The sequence below is a fragment of the Lepidochelys kempii genome, chromosome 4, assembly GCF_965140285.1.
Source record: "Lepidochelys kempii isolate rLepKem1 chromosome 4, rLepKem1.hap1, whole genome shotgun sequence".
In the NCBI taxonomy this organism is placed as follows: Eukaryota; Metazoa; Chordata; order Testudines; family Cheloniidae; genus Lepidochelys; species Lepidochelys kempii.
In genome coordinates, this window is record NC_136383.1 from 38,506,425 (window position 1) to 38,522,709 (window position 16,285).

Consider the following 16,285-nt stretch of genomic DNA (forward strand, 5'->3'; position numbering starts at 1 on the left):
AATTTCTGCAACAAATGAGGCATGTGGTCCTAAAGACAAGTCTCCTTCACTACGTAGCCCTGATTCATAGCCAGAGCAGCTCCATTCTGTGTACCGAATGAGATGAGGGAGCTGTGGGGGAAAAATATGTGATCATATAATTAGACTGTAGCATAATGTGCATGCACAAGGTGTGAAAATAGAGTGCACAGGCAACCTTAATTTTGGCAACTCCTAATGTTTGATCCCTTGACTTTGTAACCTATAATGTTTGTTTAATGTACTTTATGTGGTATAATTTCCTAGCTGTTTAAAAAAAAAACAACCTGAAGAAAACAGGAATTACTTCATGTGGCATCACATTAACATCCATCTGTGGCACCAGCATGTTGGAACCAATAGATCCACTGTACAACTCATAGCAATCATAGGTAGGCTGCCAACATTAGAGGGATGAGAGCCATTTTGTCAGTAGACTTCACAGACATGTTGATTGCACAGGAATGGTGAGACTTCTAGAACTTGGCTTCCATTCCAGGCTCTATAGGGGAGTGTGCTCTAATACAGCTGTTCTCAAGCAGGGGGCCAAAGCGCACCCTGGGGGGCTGTGAGCAGGTGTCAAGGGGTCCACCAAGCAGGGCCAGCATTAGATTCACTGCTGCGTTGCTGTGCCTAGGGCAAAGCCGAAGTGCTGCTGCTCCAAGTCCCGCTACCTGGGACTGAAGCTGAAACCTGAGCAACTTAACTTTGTGGGGCCCCTGCCAATTGCCCTGCCTCCTACCCCAAATGCTGGCCTTGGCATTTATATGCAGAAAAAGCTGTTGTGGCACAGGTGGCCCATGGACATTTTATAGCATGTTGGGGGAGGCCTCAGAAGGAAAAAAGGCTGAGAACCCCTGCTTTAATGGGCACAAACTATTCTGCCTGTTCCCCTCAGTCTTGACCTTTTCTTCCCCATCCTCTCAACTTCTGTCCCACCTCATCCCCACTCCTTCTGAGTCTCCTTGCTCAGCCTGCCCCAGCTCCCCCTCTTCAATGCTCATCAACTCCTTCCCCCAATCTACTCCTTTCCCCAGAGCTGATCATCCCATCTCCACTGTATTCAACTTCTGCACTGAGAGAAAAGGAGACAGTCTCCCTGTTTTCATAGGCTGCTGGCCTGCAGATACCAGGAGCTGCAATTGCAGGAAATGTCCCGCTGTCCCCCCACCCCTAGCCAGAGCACGCTCAGGTACCGTGTAGGGATGGCACTTGCACAGTCTAGTCATATGTAGGGAGCTAAGGGGAGCTCAATGCATACAAAACCCACATTTTTAGCTGTGAACTAAGATTTTTCCAAAGGCTTATAATTTGGACAAATAGGAGCAGATTTTCATAGGAATAGCCAAAAAAAAAAAAAAAAAAAAAAAAGCTTGAGCTTTTTTTTAACCTTGGTTAAAGTGAAAGTCAGCTATAAAGAATAAGGTCATTAAAGTTTCAACAAAATCATTTTAAGATTATATTTTTAATATGGTGTAAAAACAAAAACATTTTCCCCTAACTCCGTTCTCAGAAACTGGACTGTTGTCAGAAACTTTCTAAAAAAGTTCAGCCCACTGTGAAATTTCATTTCAAACCACTGAAGCTTGAGAAAGTTATGAGCGACTAAAGCAGTGTTTCTCAAATGCAGCCACCCGAGGCTTTTCTTGTGACCACCTCCTTCTGGGCTGTGGTTGTGGGTGGGGGAGAAGAAGAAGGCCCTCTCCCAGGGTCACCAGTGGGGATTTGGTCCTGCCCCCCCTCTGGAAACACAAACGCTGGAGGTGCAGGCAGCTGGTGAATGCCCCACTTTCCTGAGGGTGGGTGGGAAGCCTTCAGCCATGGGACTTTGGGTTCCATCCAGGCGATAGCTGGCTCTTATCCCAGGCTCACCACCCACACCATCATCCCCGGGCCCCACAGCCGCCCTCCCCATCCAGGTCTTAATTTGCCCCAGGACTTTTCACACCAGACGACTTACTAGCTAGCAATTTTTTTTTTTAAAGCAACCAAAAAAGCAAAGAAACAACAAAAAAATTTTTGTTGTGAGAACCCCTGGACTAAAGATAACATCTTATAAGAGTCAGGCAACTTTTATGGGCAGAGCTACCAGCTCTGCCTATAATGTATTTTGGCAATACACAGCTTATAAAAAAACCCCAAACTTACTTTTTCTGCAAACAGGTAAGTAAGAATGACTGCATAAGGTTTTTCCATTCTAAATTTCATCATTCACACTCACTTTTTGGACTGAAACCTCTTTAGCTAAAGTTTTGGGTTTTTTTTAAATGAAGAGTTAAATCTAAGTTTTTAACAGCAAGAGATTTTTTTCTTCAAAAGAGCCTTATTGCCAAAATGACTTGAAGGTATATTAGAATAAATCTGATAACTACCATCAGAAGAGGTATTTAGCCTTCCTCTTAAATTCTCATTTGATCAGATTATTGTCTTGAAATTAGCACTCTACTCCCCTACAGTATGTGTGATAATGAAGGGGGGAGGTAGCTCCCTTTGATAGACACCCAGCCAGCCAGTTAGCTGTAAAATCCCTGTTGGTAGCTGTTCTTGACTTGCTTTACCTGTAAAAAGTTAAACGGTCCCGGTGGTAAAGAGAAAAAAAGGAGTGGGCACCTGACCAAGAGCCAATTAGAAGGCTAGAACTTTTAAAACTGGGAAAAACTTTCCCTTTGTCTGTTGTTCTCTGGGCTACAGGGACAGAGCAACAATGCTATAAGCAGAAATGCTGTGTAAGGTTTGAACCACGTATGAAGAAGAAATTATTTGGATAGGGAATGTTTAGGTAGATACAATCAGGTTTATTTCTTATTTTGGCTTGTGGATCTCCTCTGTGCTAACTCCTGATGGTTTTGTTTGCTTGTAACCTTTAAGCTGAACCCCCAAGAAAGCTCGTTTGGGTGCTTAATTTTTGAAATTGCTCTTTTAAAATCTAGCAAAAGCCTAAGTAAATGTAATTTTTTCCTTGTTGTTTTTAATAAAATTTACTTTAAGAACAGGATTGTATTTTTGGTGTCTTAAGAGGTTTGTGCTTGTTTGATTAGCTGGTAGCACAACAACTTTCCTTTGTTTTCTTTCCCAGCTCTTCCCTGGAGGGAGGGGTGAAAGGGCTTGAGGGTACCCCAAAGGGAAGAATTTCCAAGTGCTCCTTCCTGGGTCAAACGGTTGGGGTTTTTTGCATTTGGGTGGTGGCAGCATTTACCAAGCCAAAGTCAGAGAAAAGCTGTAACCCTGGGAGTTTAATACAAACCTGGAATGGCAAGTATTAATTTTTAGAACATTTGCAGGCCCCCCCACTCTCTGTACTTAAAGTGACAGAGTGGGGATTCGGCTGTGACAGTATGTTTGAGTGTTCTTAAGATTGTAATATGCACAGATAAAGAAAGTTGGATCTGATCTTAAAATTCTGGAGGTGTGCATCTTAAAAGCTGTCCATGCAACTTTGTCATTTTCTAAGTCTGCTTAAAAGGGATACTGAGTTGAAATAGAAGCAGTTTCAGGTACTATTTTTGCCTTTAAGGACCCTCACTCAATGTTCTTTTATATAAAGACCTACACAGAGCAGTGGATTTTATACACCAAGTACCACTAAATCATTTTTTTTTTTATCTTGTGCACAAATCCTGTAAGCCCATGCAGGAGTGAGACTTCATTCTAATCTTCAGAGTTAGAAAACTAACACCAGGTGAAACAAGTAACAGAAACTGCAATAGTGACGTTAAGCCTTCGTGAGGGAATAGTGTTTGACTTGCACAAATTTAAGGACATTGTCTAAGACGCATGAAACGTGTAGTTCCCAGATACTGCATAAATGTAAAAAAGTTTTCATTAAAGATTTTAGAGCTTTATTCTATAAAACATGAATACAAAATAAGACAAATATTAACATGAAGACATTACCCACAGAGTAAAACAATAGAGATTTTGGGTTTAGGCTAGAGTACAATCAATCATTCATATCCAGACCTTTCATTACACAGTGGAGAGGACTGATTTTATAATTTCTGTCCTGGAGCAGAGAGGTAGGAGGAACAGATGAGACTTCAGTGAATTAATTCCAGGATCATCTTCATTAACACCACTATCCACCTAAATTGCTATCAAGAACAACCCCTATTTGTCAGAACCATTTTTCTCAAGCAACAGTATATTTTTAGAAGTCTGTTAGTGTGCACCTATTATTATGAGATCATATTGAAGATTAGGTAACAGCTGCCATTCAAAAAGTATTCCAGGGCAATCAAAAGTGCATTATCTCTAAGCAGCCTTTCTAAGCCAGGTTTTAGAGGGGTTAAGTGTTTGATATTGCTCTTGGTGCTCCAATCTAGAATGGATTTGGCATACTGTTCAGTATAAGACACTGCCATATTCTTAAGTAAATCCTTTGTCTCTCATTAGAGGGATGACAATAGGTCAACAAGGCCTCAGCACAGCATACGGTGTAATGTGAACAAGAGAACTGCTTTGTTTTGCTATTATTTTGATCCAAAGTTGAGTAAAAGATACAGAAAAACACCCACACCACAAACATTGTTCAGGATGAAACTACAGTTCATAGCATCAGATTTACAAGGCGGCAGTTTCTGGACACACACCACATTATTCATTCCATCAAGGAAAGGAATCCTTTTTGTAGGCCACCATACTATTTACTTTGTGAATGGTGGTAGTGAAGGAACGAAGACGGACCTCTTCAGAGTTGGCAATAAACTGTGGTCCTGACTCTTCCCATTTTTCTGGCACTGCCAAATCTTTGTCTGTGTAAATGAGTAGGTCAAAGGCACCTGTAGGCAAAAGAGTTATCAATAGTTATGTATACCTTTCAGATGGGTTATGCATTTTCAGAGATTCCAAACCACTGACCAAAAGCCCCCTGCAAAACCCAGCTCATATATATGCTACACATAGCTAAACATGATGTGTATGTGAGGCTGTTGGATCATATTCAAGTAGTTCTGTATTAAAATCACAAATGAGTTTGATTCCCCATAGTTTAAATTCCAGGGTATTACTAATTAAGGAGGTCTCTTGGTTTTTGGTACTGTTTCTCTCCCTCTGTGTGTGAAACTTGCAAGTTACTAATTGTGTTAGTACATTCTAAGACAGTCTGTTCTCAAAGCAATTCTTTGTAACAACCACACACAGAGAGAGACTCAAAGCAATACTCTGTAACAACAGAAACAGCACCCAGAGACTCCCCGCCCTTTTGTTGTATTCATCTTGCTTTGTTAACAATTGTGATTAAAATAGAGAGAGGATGTATGTGGATGGATGCTTGGTGTGGATAACAACTGAATGATCAGGGAGGTGCCAGCCTAAGAATCCAGTGTCCATCGGCTGAAGAAGGCGTCAAGTGGAAATAACCAGAGGACCCCCGAAGGGCAGACTGGAATCCACCCAACAGCCTCAAGAATGGGAGAACCAAAGAACAAGATAACATCTTGGAGCCGTCAGGAATGTGCTATCTGCTGATTGATTCAGCAACAGCATGATGAAGCAATTCCCATAGACTGCCATAGGAAGAAATTCCTATAAAAATAGACTCTAAAAAGTGAGAACTTTGGGGTCTGATTCTGCAAACCAACTTCCAGGTAGGGCTGGTAACTATGATAACAATCTTGCAGAACGTGTGTGTGTGTGTGTGTATATGAAATTGAATTGAATATTATAGCTATAACTAACTACTTACTATGATTATTTCTGTATTCACAATAAATGGGGCATTTTGCCTTTTCCCCTTTAATAAGATCCTGCTGGTTTTTATTTTATTGGTATAACAAGGCTAAGTTAAAAACAGTGAGCTTTTTATGTTTGAAACATACATATATTCAGACTAACAATTTTCAATCTTCTTCTTAGCCCCTAAAAAGATCACCGAAAAACACAACCTGTGATATCAAATCTGCAAGTCAGTGCTTACCTTTCAGTTTTTACTTCATTTATGCAGTTCAGTAGTTCTATTGTATAAACAAAACATCTTGTGCAAAAGTTACTTGTACGTTTGCAGTACCAGGGCCTAAATATCCATTTGAGCCATGACTGTATTTGAGCATAGCTGTGAACTAACTTTTATAGACTAGTAATTTGCTATTAAGTTATTCTATAGTAATTTATTGGAGAACGTTTTTGCTATACATAGTAGGCAAACTTTTTTTGCCAAATATGTATGCCTAAACTCAGAGTTGAATTTTAAATTCAGTAGCAGGGTTCATCTCTTTTTTGAAGAGGGTCACTTCACCAGAAATAGCTTTTCAAATACTTCAGTGAGAGGAAGAGAAAACATGTTTAGAACTATTAGGACATTTAAATAAATGCTTTTCAATTGAAGTGAGATCGCAAACCAGGCATAGCATATAGTTCTAGATGTACAGTATTCACATTTAACTGTGCTTTCTTTGCAAAAGCACACAACTCGCATATAGAATGTTATATAATTGCAGAATAGACATTAGGTCAGGTGTCATACTTAAATCCTTCATTTTGCATTAGATTGTCATTTAAATCTACATAAGCAGTATACAGCTTATAATTAGAAAGGTGGTAGTCTCATTTTGATAAAATTTCAGTTCAGGTTTAAGGTGTTTTCTTCTACACAAAGTGTTTCATTAGTCACACAAAAGTTTGGAATACTCACAGGATGTTTCCAACAAAGGCAGAAATGTTACTGTGGCAGTTATTTGTCTGATAACAGATCGAATTTCCTCCTGGATAGCTTTCTGAGATTTCTCTCTTGGTACGCTACAAGAGAGTAATACATTGTCAATATAGGGGGGGAAAAATGAAGCTTTTGTTATAATGAGAAGTTTCTCCAAATCTAGCTCTCTCTCCATTGTTTAAAAGTGGGTTTCAGAGTAACAGCCGTGTTAGTCTGTATTCCCAAAAAGAAAAGGAGTGCTTGTGGCACCTTAGAGACTAACCAATTTATCTGAGCATAAGCTTTCGTGAGCTACAGCCTGTAGCTCACGAAAGCTTATGCTCAGATAAATTGGTTAGTCTCTAAGGTGCCACAAGTACTCCTTTTCTTTTTGTTTAAAAGCGGTTATTATTCTTGCCATACAATAAAGGGACAGATTGTGCAATTGAGACTTGCATTTCTTGGGTGAGGGACAATTATTATATAGTACAATACAAGATGGATGGTCAAGGTTTGGAAAATATAACCAAAATGATAGTTTAAAATTTCAGTTCATTGTTCTTCCATGAAGCCTCTCAATGTTTAAGGATACCAGCCTCTGTCTCGATTTCCCTGTGATCTGGAGTTTATGGGGTATTACTGTTACCAAAGCAACTGCTTCTGAATATGAGAAATCAAGAAGCAGAACAGTGATGAAAAAACAAACACGTAAGTACCACCATGGAGGTCTATAATGGCTGCTGAAGTAGACTATATCTTTATGTAAGGAGTGAAGGAGAAAAAAAAAGGGAAAATTTTACCTTTTCTATGCAGCTCCTTTTAAAGTAAATGGGAGTTACATATTCATCTGAGATCAAAAAAGTTTTCCATTTGATTTACAGTGAAGCACACCAGTAGACCGAAAGCTACAAAATGCTGTCAAAGATGACCTGAGCTGGTGTGTTTTCCCACTACAGCTGGGAATTTTTTTTTTTTTTAAAAAAGATTGACCCAGATTATTCTTTTTGCAGCACAGTTTATAAATACAAAACAGAGGGCCTTTAATACTAGCACCTAATCAACTACTAGCAGTAGTCAACAGGAAGGGTTTATAACAGTGTAATTTTGACTACATTACCTCTCATCCTTTGCAGTCTTGTCACATTCAATGTCAAACTGCCACCTTTCAAGAACATCACTGCTTTCAATACTAGAGATTACCACCACCAGCCTCTGTACTAAACACTTGCATAACCAGTCTGAAAGAAGCAAGAGAAAAATAACTTCCCCAAGTCAGAAAATATAGATAATGTAGTAGAGTGAGCCTTCATTAACCCCATTTACTAGCTGCACTAGTAATATTACGGTTTATGGAAAAGCAGTTAGAATGCTACGCAGTCTTCAGTTTGACTATATTAAGTTAGTGACAAGTTTCAAGGTGTACATTCTCTCCAATTCTAATAGCTAATCCAGAAATATAAAACCAATATGATCCAGAGAAGTTGGCTATGTAAATAGGCATGCTGAACAGACATGTTAAGACTAATGTAACCTCTCAGCAATTAATAAATTCACATTTGAGCTCTGAATGGTGAAGAGATCGAATACACGGCTCTGCCTCAGAAGACTGGTTAGAATGTATAGGTGTTTACTAAAATAAGGCGCTCCCCAATATAAACAAATAGAATAGGTAAATATAAATAAAACAGATAGTCTGTCTTGTCTCATAAGTGAAACATCAGTTCATATGCAAGCCACTCTCTAAAACCCATCATGATTCTAAAGAATTATGCCAGGTGAGGAAAACATGGGAGTTCAAAGCTCATAACATCGGGTGAACTACCACCTAGGTGCATTTGATCTGCTGTACCTTTTAGCTGTTCTACCACGTTGTTCAGGTAGTTTTTAAGTTCAGGATCTGTAGTGACGAGCAGAGTGAGCCCGTATTTCTGGACGCGCGTGAAGGTCTCCGAGGGATAGATCCCACGCTGATATAAAATGCTGTTGATGCCATAAGCTGAAAGGCAGGTAGAGTCGGCCCAGTCACTGGGCTCTCCCAGACGCCACCCGCACGCGCAGCCCCACGCTCGGCGGCCCCTTCCCTCCGCCGCGTTACCGGGATGGGAAGGGAACAAAACGCCGCACCACGAGTAGCTGGGCAGAGACGCAGCTCCCGGGACTCCCCGAGCGGTGTCCGGGTCACCGCGCTGCCTCGGGCTCCGGGCTCCCTCCCGGGGGCAGCGCGCACCGCGGTGTGCTGCAGGGACCCCCCCGCCCGCGCCCGGGCTCCTCGCCCCCTCGCCCCCGCCCCGGAGCCGCGGCCCCCGCTCACTCACAGAAGAACTCGGCGACGATCTCGGCGCTGCCCCGCAGGGTGATGCCCTGCTCCCGGCTCAGCTGCTTGGCCATGGCGCGGCGGCGGCGCGGACAGACGACGTCCGCACAGGCCCAGTCCCCGGCCCCGCCGCCGGCCCGTTCAAATCAGGCGCCGCCCCCTGCGCCGCGGCCACAAAGGCGCCTCATAGGCTCTCGCCCACCCTAGGTCCTGTAGGCGTCACGCTGACGCATGCGCGTTGCCCGCTGACACTAACAGTTCCAGCACGCGCCGCCTCTCCCGGAACCTCCACCCTTGCGCAGGCGCAGTAACTTTTTCTGCCTCGGCGGGCCAGCCGAAGTTGTCAGTGTTGCCTGGCGGGGATTGGGGAGCTGCACGTTCTATCTATTGCGGGGGCGGCTCCTCTGAACGCGCAGACCGGAGGGGGGACGCTGCAGCGCGTGCCCCCTCCGCGCCTTCAGCGTGGCGTGCGCGAGACAGCGTCGCGTCGAGCTACGGAGGGCGGCGGGGAGGCTTGAAATGGCAAACGCGCTGGGACGCTGCGCTGGCTGGCAGCCGCCGCGCGCGCACGGGGAGAAGGGCTGCGAGTGACTGCAAAGAGGGGGTGGGCATCCCATGTTTCCAAAAGCAAACGTTAGGTGCAAGCAAGGCGGGAAGGGGGGCTGCCGCGTCAGCTGCGGGGAGGGCGGTCGGACACTGGGGCGTCTTTATCCTCCCTCACACGTGGTTGAAGAGTTTTAATACTCTGGAAGGGGGAGAGTCGTTCGGTTAACATTACACATCCCTGTTTTCAGTATAGCCAGAATACATCCACGTCATCTCCTTTTTTTGTCTGCAAGACTCTGAATTTGTTTCTATACATGAGAAGTAAAAGCACAGCAGTTCAAAGGACAGGAAAACTAAGGAACATGTTTTCAATCCTGTTGAAATACATTCCCGTGCCCCGCATGGGAAAAATAGGTTTTGAAAAAGATGACCTGAATAAATATGATTGTAAGATCCAGAATCAGCATCTACTGGCACAGTTAGAGAACCTCTGGGAAATGTTCATACTTACTTTCATTAGAGACTCACACAAGTCCAACAGATATCTCTCCCACTATGCATGTCATCAGAAGCGCCAGTGAAGGGAGTTTGCACTGTGCTGCTCAGCCCTACCTCTCTCAAATCACTTATTAAGAGACTGCCACCTAGTCTTATCTGAATAATTTGCTTTAAAGTGAAGCCCAAGTGAGACTTGCTAGGTTTTAAGAAAGATTTGTGTCTGTGTGTTTGTTTTAGAGCATACAAAGGAATGTTTACATTCTTAATCTATATTCAGTTTACAAAATTTCAGTGTAAAAAGGGCTTTTAAAATGGTAAATAATTTTTCAGTTTAATCATGCTTTTCAAAATATGGATAACAAAGCTGTTAATAATTCACTAACTTTTCAGTGTTACATATATGTGCTCTCCAGTATACCATACTTCTATCATAGTATGTCTCAGATATTGAATCACTTGCTGCTTGAGACCCAGGGGGCTTTTCTAGCTTCCTGCTGAGACCTCTGGGAGTCCTACTAGGAGTGGTTCTGAATATATGGATGTCTAAAAGGAAGGTGAATGAGTACCAATGCTGGAGCTTTTGCTGGGTCACTTGGATCAGAAGGAGCCCACTGTGACACTGCACCCCATATTCCTCACAGTGATATGGTATAATTACGATGCGTTTTGTACAAGACAGGCCATGTGAGGTGTCACTGGAAAGGTTATGATTTGCTGAATATGATTATCCTATTTGTATGCTGTTAGGATATAGATATTCAGGCCTGTCTGTAAAGGCCTATACTCTAGGAATTTAGGTATATTCTTATCACTTGGCTAGTTAGAGGTATAAAAGAAAGAATCAAAATCACTGTCTGCCAGTGTAAGGTCCTTCTCTTACTGTGACAGTCTGAGGCCCTGTTCTTAGGCTAAGATCTTTGGCTAAGCAACAGAGGCAGCCATAAACTGGGAAGCGACCGGTCACATCCTCACATTCCAAACTAGTCACATTGAAAGAGGGTGCTTTTGGGCTGTTAGGAAGACACTCCTGTCCTGATAATGCCTATCACCTCCAGAGAAAGGGAAGTGCCTAGAAGATGTAAAAAGAAACTTAGTTTGAAAGCATCGTGTCTAGCAAGAACTCACTTATCAATAGCTGGGATGTGAAATCCTCATTTCTTTGATGTTCTATCACTGTAGTCCCCATTTCCCTATTGTTTGTCTGTATAATCTCTGTCTGGTTCTGTGATTGTTTCTGTCTGCTGTATAATTAATTTTTCTGGGTGTAAACTAATTAAGGTGGTGGGGTATAATTGGTTAAATAATCATGTTACAATATGTTAGGATTGGTTAGTTAAATTTCAGTAAAATGATTGGTTAAGGTATAGCTAGGCTGAACTCAAGTTTTACAGGAAGTGAGTGTGTGTGTGTGTGCGGGAAATGGGAACAGGGAATGGGGGTGGGGAAATTGGAATCATGTTTTGCTAAAGGGGGAAATGGGAACAGGGAATGGGGGTGGGGAAATTGGAATCATGTTTGGCTAAGGGCAGGAATGAGAACAGGGACACAGGTGTAAGGCTCTGTGGTGTCAGAGCTGGGAAGGGAGACACTAAGGAAGGAAACTGGAATCATGCTTGCTGGAAGTTCACCCCAATAAACATTGAATTGTTTGCACCTTTGGACTTCGGGTATTGTTGCTCTCTGTTCATGCGAAAAGGACCAGGGAAGTAAGTGGGTGAAGGAATAGGCCCCCTAACATATGCATATATCATTTTTGTATCTGAAGTTATGAATATTGACTAGGGAATCTGTATTTCAAATGGCCTTACTCTGGAAAACACCCACAGTCGGCCTTTTAGGTACAACAATGAAGAAGCCAGACAGGGCTGATGGCCCAACAGCAAAGACAATGGACTGTGGAATAGCTTAACCTTCCTGTGGGTGTTTTGGCCAGCCTGTAAGCAATGGCTGCTATACACTGCAATGGCATGTGACCAGCTCACATGTTTCTGGATTGGACTCCATCTTGGGGTGTCAGTATTTTTCCACAAACTGGTCTGGGAACCAAGTTTTGAAACAAAGGGTTCCCACCATATTGCTAAAGCTATATAAGGCAGGGAATGACATCATCTGTTGTTCTTCACTCCCCCACACAAGAAGACTCCTGAAAATACCTGAGAAACCAAGACTGAACTGCGGGAAGTGTTGAACCCAGGTTAAAAGAATTTCTAGCCTGTGTGTGACGGATGTGAGGATTCCAAGCTGGAAAGCCAGTGCAGCTTGTCCCTTAAGAATCTTTAGCCTGCTTGTATAATCAACCAGGGTGAGAATTTGCTAATTCATATCCTGTATTTTTAGTATCTTAGGTGTAGTTTGCGTTTTTGTTTATTTGCTAGGTAATCTGTTTTGTTCTGTTTGCTGTCACTTATAATCACTTAAAGTCTATCTTTTGTAGTTAATAAATTTATTTTAAGTTTAATCTAAACCAGTGAGTTTGGAGTGAAGTGCGTAGGAATTGTAGCTTAAAGGACAAAGGCTGTTGCTTAGTCCTCTCCGCATTGACGGGGAGGCGAACTCGATAATAAATTCATACTGGTTGGGGTTTGGACCAGGGTAGGACATTACAACTCTGGTGTCCTAGGCTGGGAAGCTGGTGGTTATTTTGGCTGTAGCCTCTCTATTGTTGGTTCACATGCAGTGGCTGATCAGAGAGCCTGCATGTAACTGCCTCTGGGTATGTCCCTACCTGTGAATGCTGGTGGAGGTGTATGACTGGGAGCATGTCTGCTGCTTGTCACAGCAGCACAGTGTGAGAGGGAGCCCAGGCTGGTTGGTCAGAGGGCTCAGTGATACCCCAGTTTCAGGTGGCACCCCGGGGGGGAACATGTCACATCCACTATTGTGGCAGTTTGGATGGAATGTGTCTCCACAGTACATGCTTTCTCCACTGCTGATTCACCTGATTACTGGTGCCTGTCAGGTCTGCCAGTTTGGCTACTGAAACAAAAGATCACAGCAACAATGCTTTAATCTGCTGATGCCAGCTTTGTATCAAAGTGTGCCTGACAGTAAATTTATGTGTGCAGTAATATCTAGATCGATACAGTTGGGTTAGAAACTGTCTTTTACAAATTGGCCCCGTGCCTTTTTTCTTTCTTCCTCTAGTTCTCAGGCATCATCATGTTCTCTATTATAGCCCCTGGCCTTGGTTCCCTCCAGCTGGCTTTCACATATTTTAAATGGATCCTCTGGCTGTATAGTTTAGGAATAAAGGGAAAAAGCAAATGCACTGTATGGACCAGTTGGACTAGGAGAAATGACCTTTCTGTTATTAAGCTTTCCATATTTCTGCTCTAGTTGATTGGGTACGCTTTAACACGGAAAAACATTTGGTCCAACTGGAACAAATTATATGTCTAGAAACAACAATCAGTAAGTTGCCTTCAATCACTAAAGCTGTCTGACTGCTTGGTTTCTTTAATCACCCTAAAGCAAAAGCAAAATCACAAGTGTGGGATAAGACGTCATGTCATACAAACTTAGCTCCTTTACATCCCCAATGACTCCCATGGCAATTAACTGAATTTTGGTGATGAAGAAATCCCTCTCATGTTGTCTCAATACAACTGCCTTGAGACTCTATTATTTATATGACCTTTTTGGTGTATTTACTAACTGATTTAAACCTTCTGTTATCACAATCCCATGCAGCTCAAATCGTATTTTCTTGATTTGTCTCAAAGATTAATTTAACTGCTGATCCACGGCAGGTCATAAGAGACACTTAATCTACTATGGATACCTAAACCCCACTCATTAAAGGAGTAAACTGTGTTCAGTGGATCTGATATACAGTATTTCGCAGTATCCTTCAGAGCTTGCCTATGCCTTAGTGCAGTTCATACTATTTCTATTTCCATGCTCCTCTCACCGTGCTATCTATGCTTTTTGCAGTTTAGATTTTGCTGTCTTTTAGTCCATTATATTTGCTTTTCAATCAACACATTAGTATTTTGTTTGTATGTCTTATTTGACATGAAAATGTAATCTAACTATAATAAATTGCCTATGTATAATACTTTTCCCCTTTATTTTTTTGGTGTTGGAAGTCTTTTAATTTTATTGCTTTTTAATCCTTTTTAATTTGTAGTATTCTTCAATGTCTGATTACTCTCAATTTTGAAAAGTTTAATATTTTAAAGGTCAGTGAAATACAGTTCTTTATACATAGCTGCATGCCCTTTATCTTTCTATCTTGTGTTGTTTATGCCTGCAAATACACAAAACTGAGTACATGTGGCACCTTAGAGACTAACCAATTTATTTGAGCATAAGCTTTCGTGAGCTACAGCTCACTTCTGTAGCTCACGAAAGCTTATGCTCAAATAAATTGGTTAGTCTCTAAGGTGCCACAAGTACTCCTTTTCTTTTTGCGAATACAGACTAACACGGCTGTTACTCTGAAACAAAACTGAGTGTTTCAGAGGTGTGCTCATCTTCATTTCTGTCTGTTTCTGGTGTGGCTCTTGTTCCTTTTTTAAACTTGAGAATTTGTTTTTGAGTGGGTTTAGCTGCTTGCCAGAGATTTCTCCCTCCCACTTGTTTTTCTTTATCGTCCTCTGGTTGTCTTCTTTTATGCTCCTTGTTATAAGTCCTGAGATCCACATTATTTTCTACCATTCCTTTAGATTTCTCACTAGGTAGCCTTTATTGAGGAGAGTTTTGAAAAGGAAACCTTATTTATATTTTATTTAGTTTTCTCATAATTCTTCAATCATTGCTCCATTTCTTTCATAACACTATGGCTGAGAGATCTTGAAATATTTTGATTCTGTGGCCCTGGAAGGAGAGATCCTTTATCGTCCTTGGCTTTTCTCATAATTACTACTTCTGTTGGAAATGGTATAATATTACAATTATGTCCCTTGGGCAGTTGCCAACTCTAGGGAGAAGGAAAAAAGGTCTCCATGCACCATATCCATCACCACTTCTGCAAAATAATTCCTAAAAGATCTTTGGCTTTAGCAGAACAGGATTTCCTGTTTTCTAAATGTTCTGGAACTCTTTGTGGTCTGTTACTCCATGTCTCATTACTGAATATGATTACCAAGACTTTGCACTTGCTGTTTCACCCACGTCTACAGGTTCAGCGTCACATCAGAGTTTGCTCCAGCTTCAGATGTACTTCTCCTTTCTTCCTGATCAGCTGCTTTACTTTATAGCCAGTAATTAGGTGTGTGTATCTGTTCTTATGTTTGAAATTCCAACAAAAGTTCATTAGTATCAGCCTTGGTGGCTAACATACTTTTTTTCCTTTTCCATCTAATTTGGTTTAGCTAGTGCATAGTAGCTCTGTGTCAACCCAAAAGGCTTCAGCAGGAGCTGAAAAGATGGATCTGGTTCCAAGGATAAATGGTCTGTACTATGAAACTTCTCTTCCCTAGAAAAACCCTTGCATCTTACTGGCCAACTGCAGCTCTTAGGCTTTGTAAATCCAGCTGGAAAAGCAAGTCTTCTCATTGGCAGGACAGCCTTATTGCTGCTTCTTTCCCTGTAGTTCTCATGGCTTTTAGCTCCAATTCTTTCCGGACTTAGAAGAGAGAGATCCTCCCTCTATTGAGGCAGCCAGCAGTCTAAAACTTGCTTTTCTTCCTTTTATTTCTTGTTTCCGTCCTGAAGTCTCCTTAAGATTTTACAGTGCTGCCCACCACCAGAGTCTCGAAATATCTTCCAAGCTCAACATTTATGGCAGGTGTTGAAGATGCTCTGTCTGCAGGTTAGACCTTTAATCCCTCCCTGCTTTGACTGGAGTTTACTCACCACATCACAGATGCCAGCTTGACTCCTTCACTGGGCTGAGATAGTTCCTCCTGGCATGGCAAACTTCTCACTTCTTTTGACAAAATGATTATTTTTTTCTTAGGTGTGACTGTTAGACTTCCACTAGGCAACTTTAGGGGGTGTTGAGGTGCAAGTTTGGGTAGCTGATGGAAGCAGAATTTGTTTCTGCCTTCCTGAGTACGGAGTAGGCTGCCATTCCTGCTGGGTAACATCACTATTCCACTCATTTAATATCTTTTTTAATATTTAGCAATTTAAATAATTGTTACTATACATGAGCTCTCTGTTCACCTCTGACTCCACATTTTTCGTCCAGAGGTTCTTCTGATTTTAATATTGGCTTCTTCTGCCACTGACCCTTCTCTTATCCAGGTATGCCTCTTCCAGATCTGGATCTACAGCAGGGGTGGACAAACTTTTTGGCCTGAGGTGTTCCTGAGGGGTTCCAAAACCATATGGAG

The 16,285-nt window shown here is 42.0% G+C and overlaps 1 protein-coding gene across 1 annotated transcript; it reads right to left on the reverse strand.

Moving 5' to 3' along the window:
- Positions 1 to 3,857: 3,857 nt before the first annotated feature.
- Positions 3,858 to 9,468, reverse strand: MAD2L1 (mitotic arrest deficient 2 like 1). The gene is made up of 5 exons (XM_073341009.1): positions 8,962 to 9,468; positions 8,496 to 8,642; positions 7,764 to 7,884; positions 6,647 to 6,750; positions 3,858 to 4,796 (listed from the first exon to the last, which is right to left on the reverse strand). The coding sequence occupies exons 1-5, from the start codon at positions 9,032 to 9,034 to the stop codon at positions 4,624 to 4,626; spliced, it is 618 nt and encodes a 205-aa protein (XP_073197110.1). The 5' UTR covers positions 9,035 to 9,468; the 3' UTR covers positions 3,858 to 4,623.
- Positions 9,469 to 16,285: the final 6,817 nt, after the last annotated feature.

Bases quoted from the DNA above. Each gene is read 5' to 3' on its own strand.
- MAD2L1 (XM_073341009.1), bottom strand. From the start codon at position 9,034: ATGGCCAAGCAGCTGAGCCGGGAGCAGGGCATCACCCTGCGGGGCAGC. The intron at 8,643-8,961 runs GTGAGTGAGCGG...CCTGCCTTTCAG, and splicing joins GATCGTCGCCGAGTTCTTCT to CTTATGGCATCAACAGCATT. The intron at 7,885-8,495 runs GTACAGCAGATC...TGCTTCTTTCAG, and splicing joins CGTGGTAGAACAGCTAAAAG to ACTGGTTATGCAAGTGTTTA.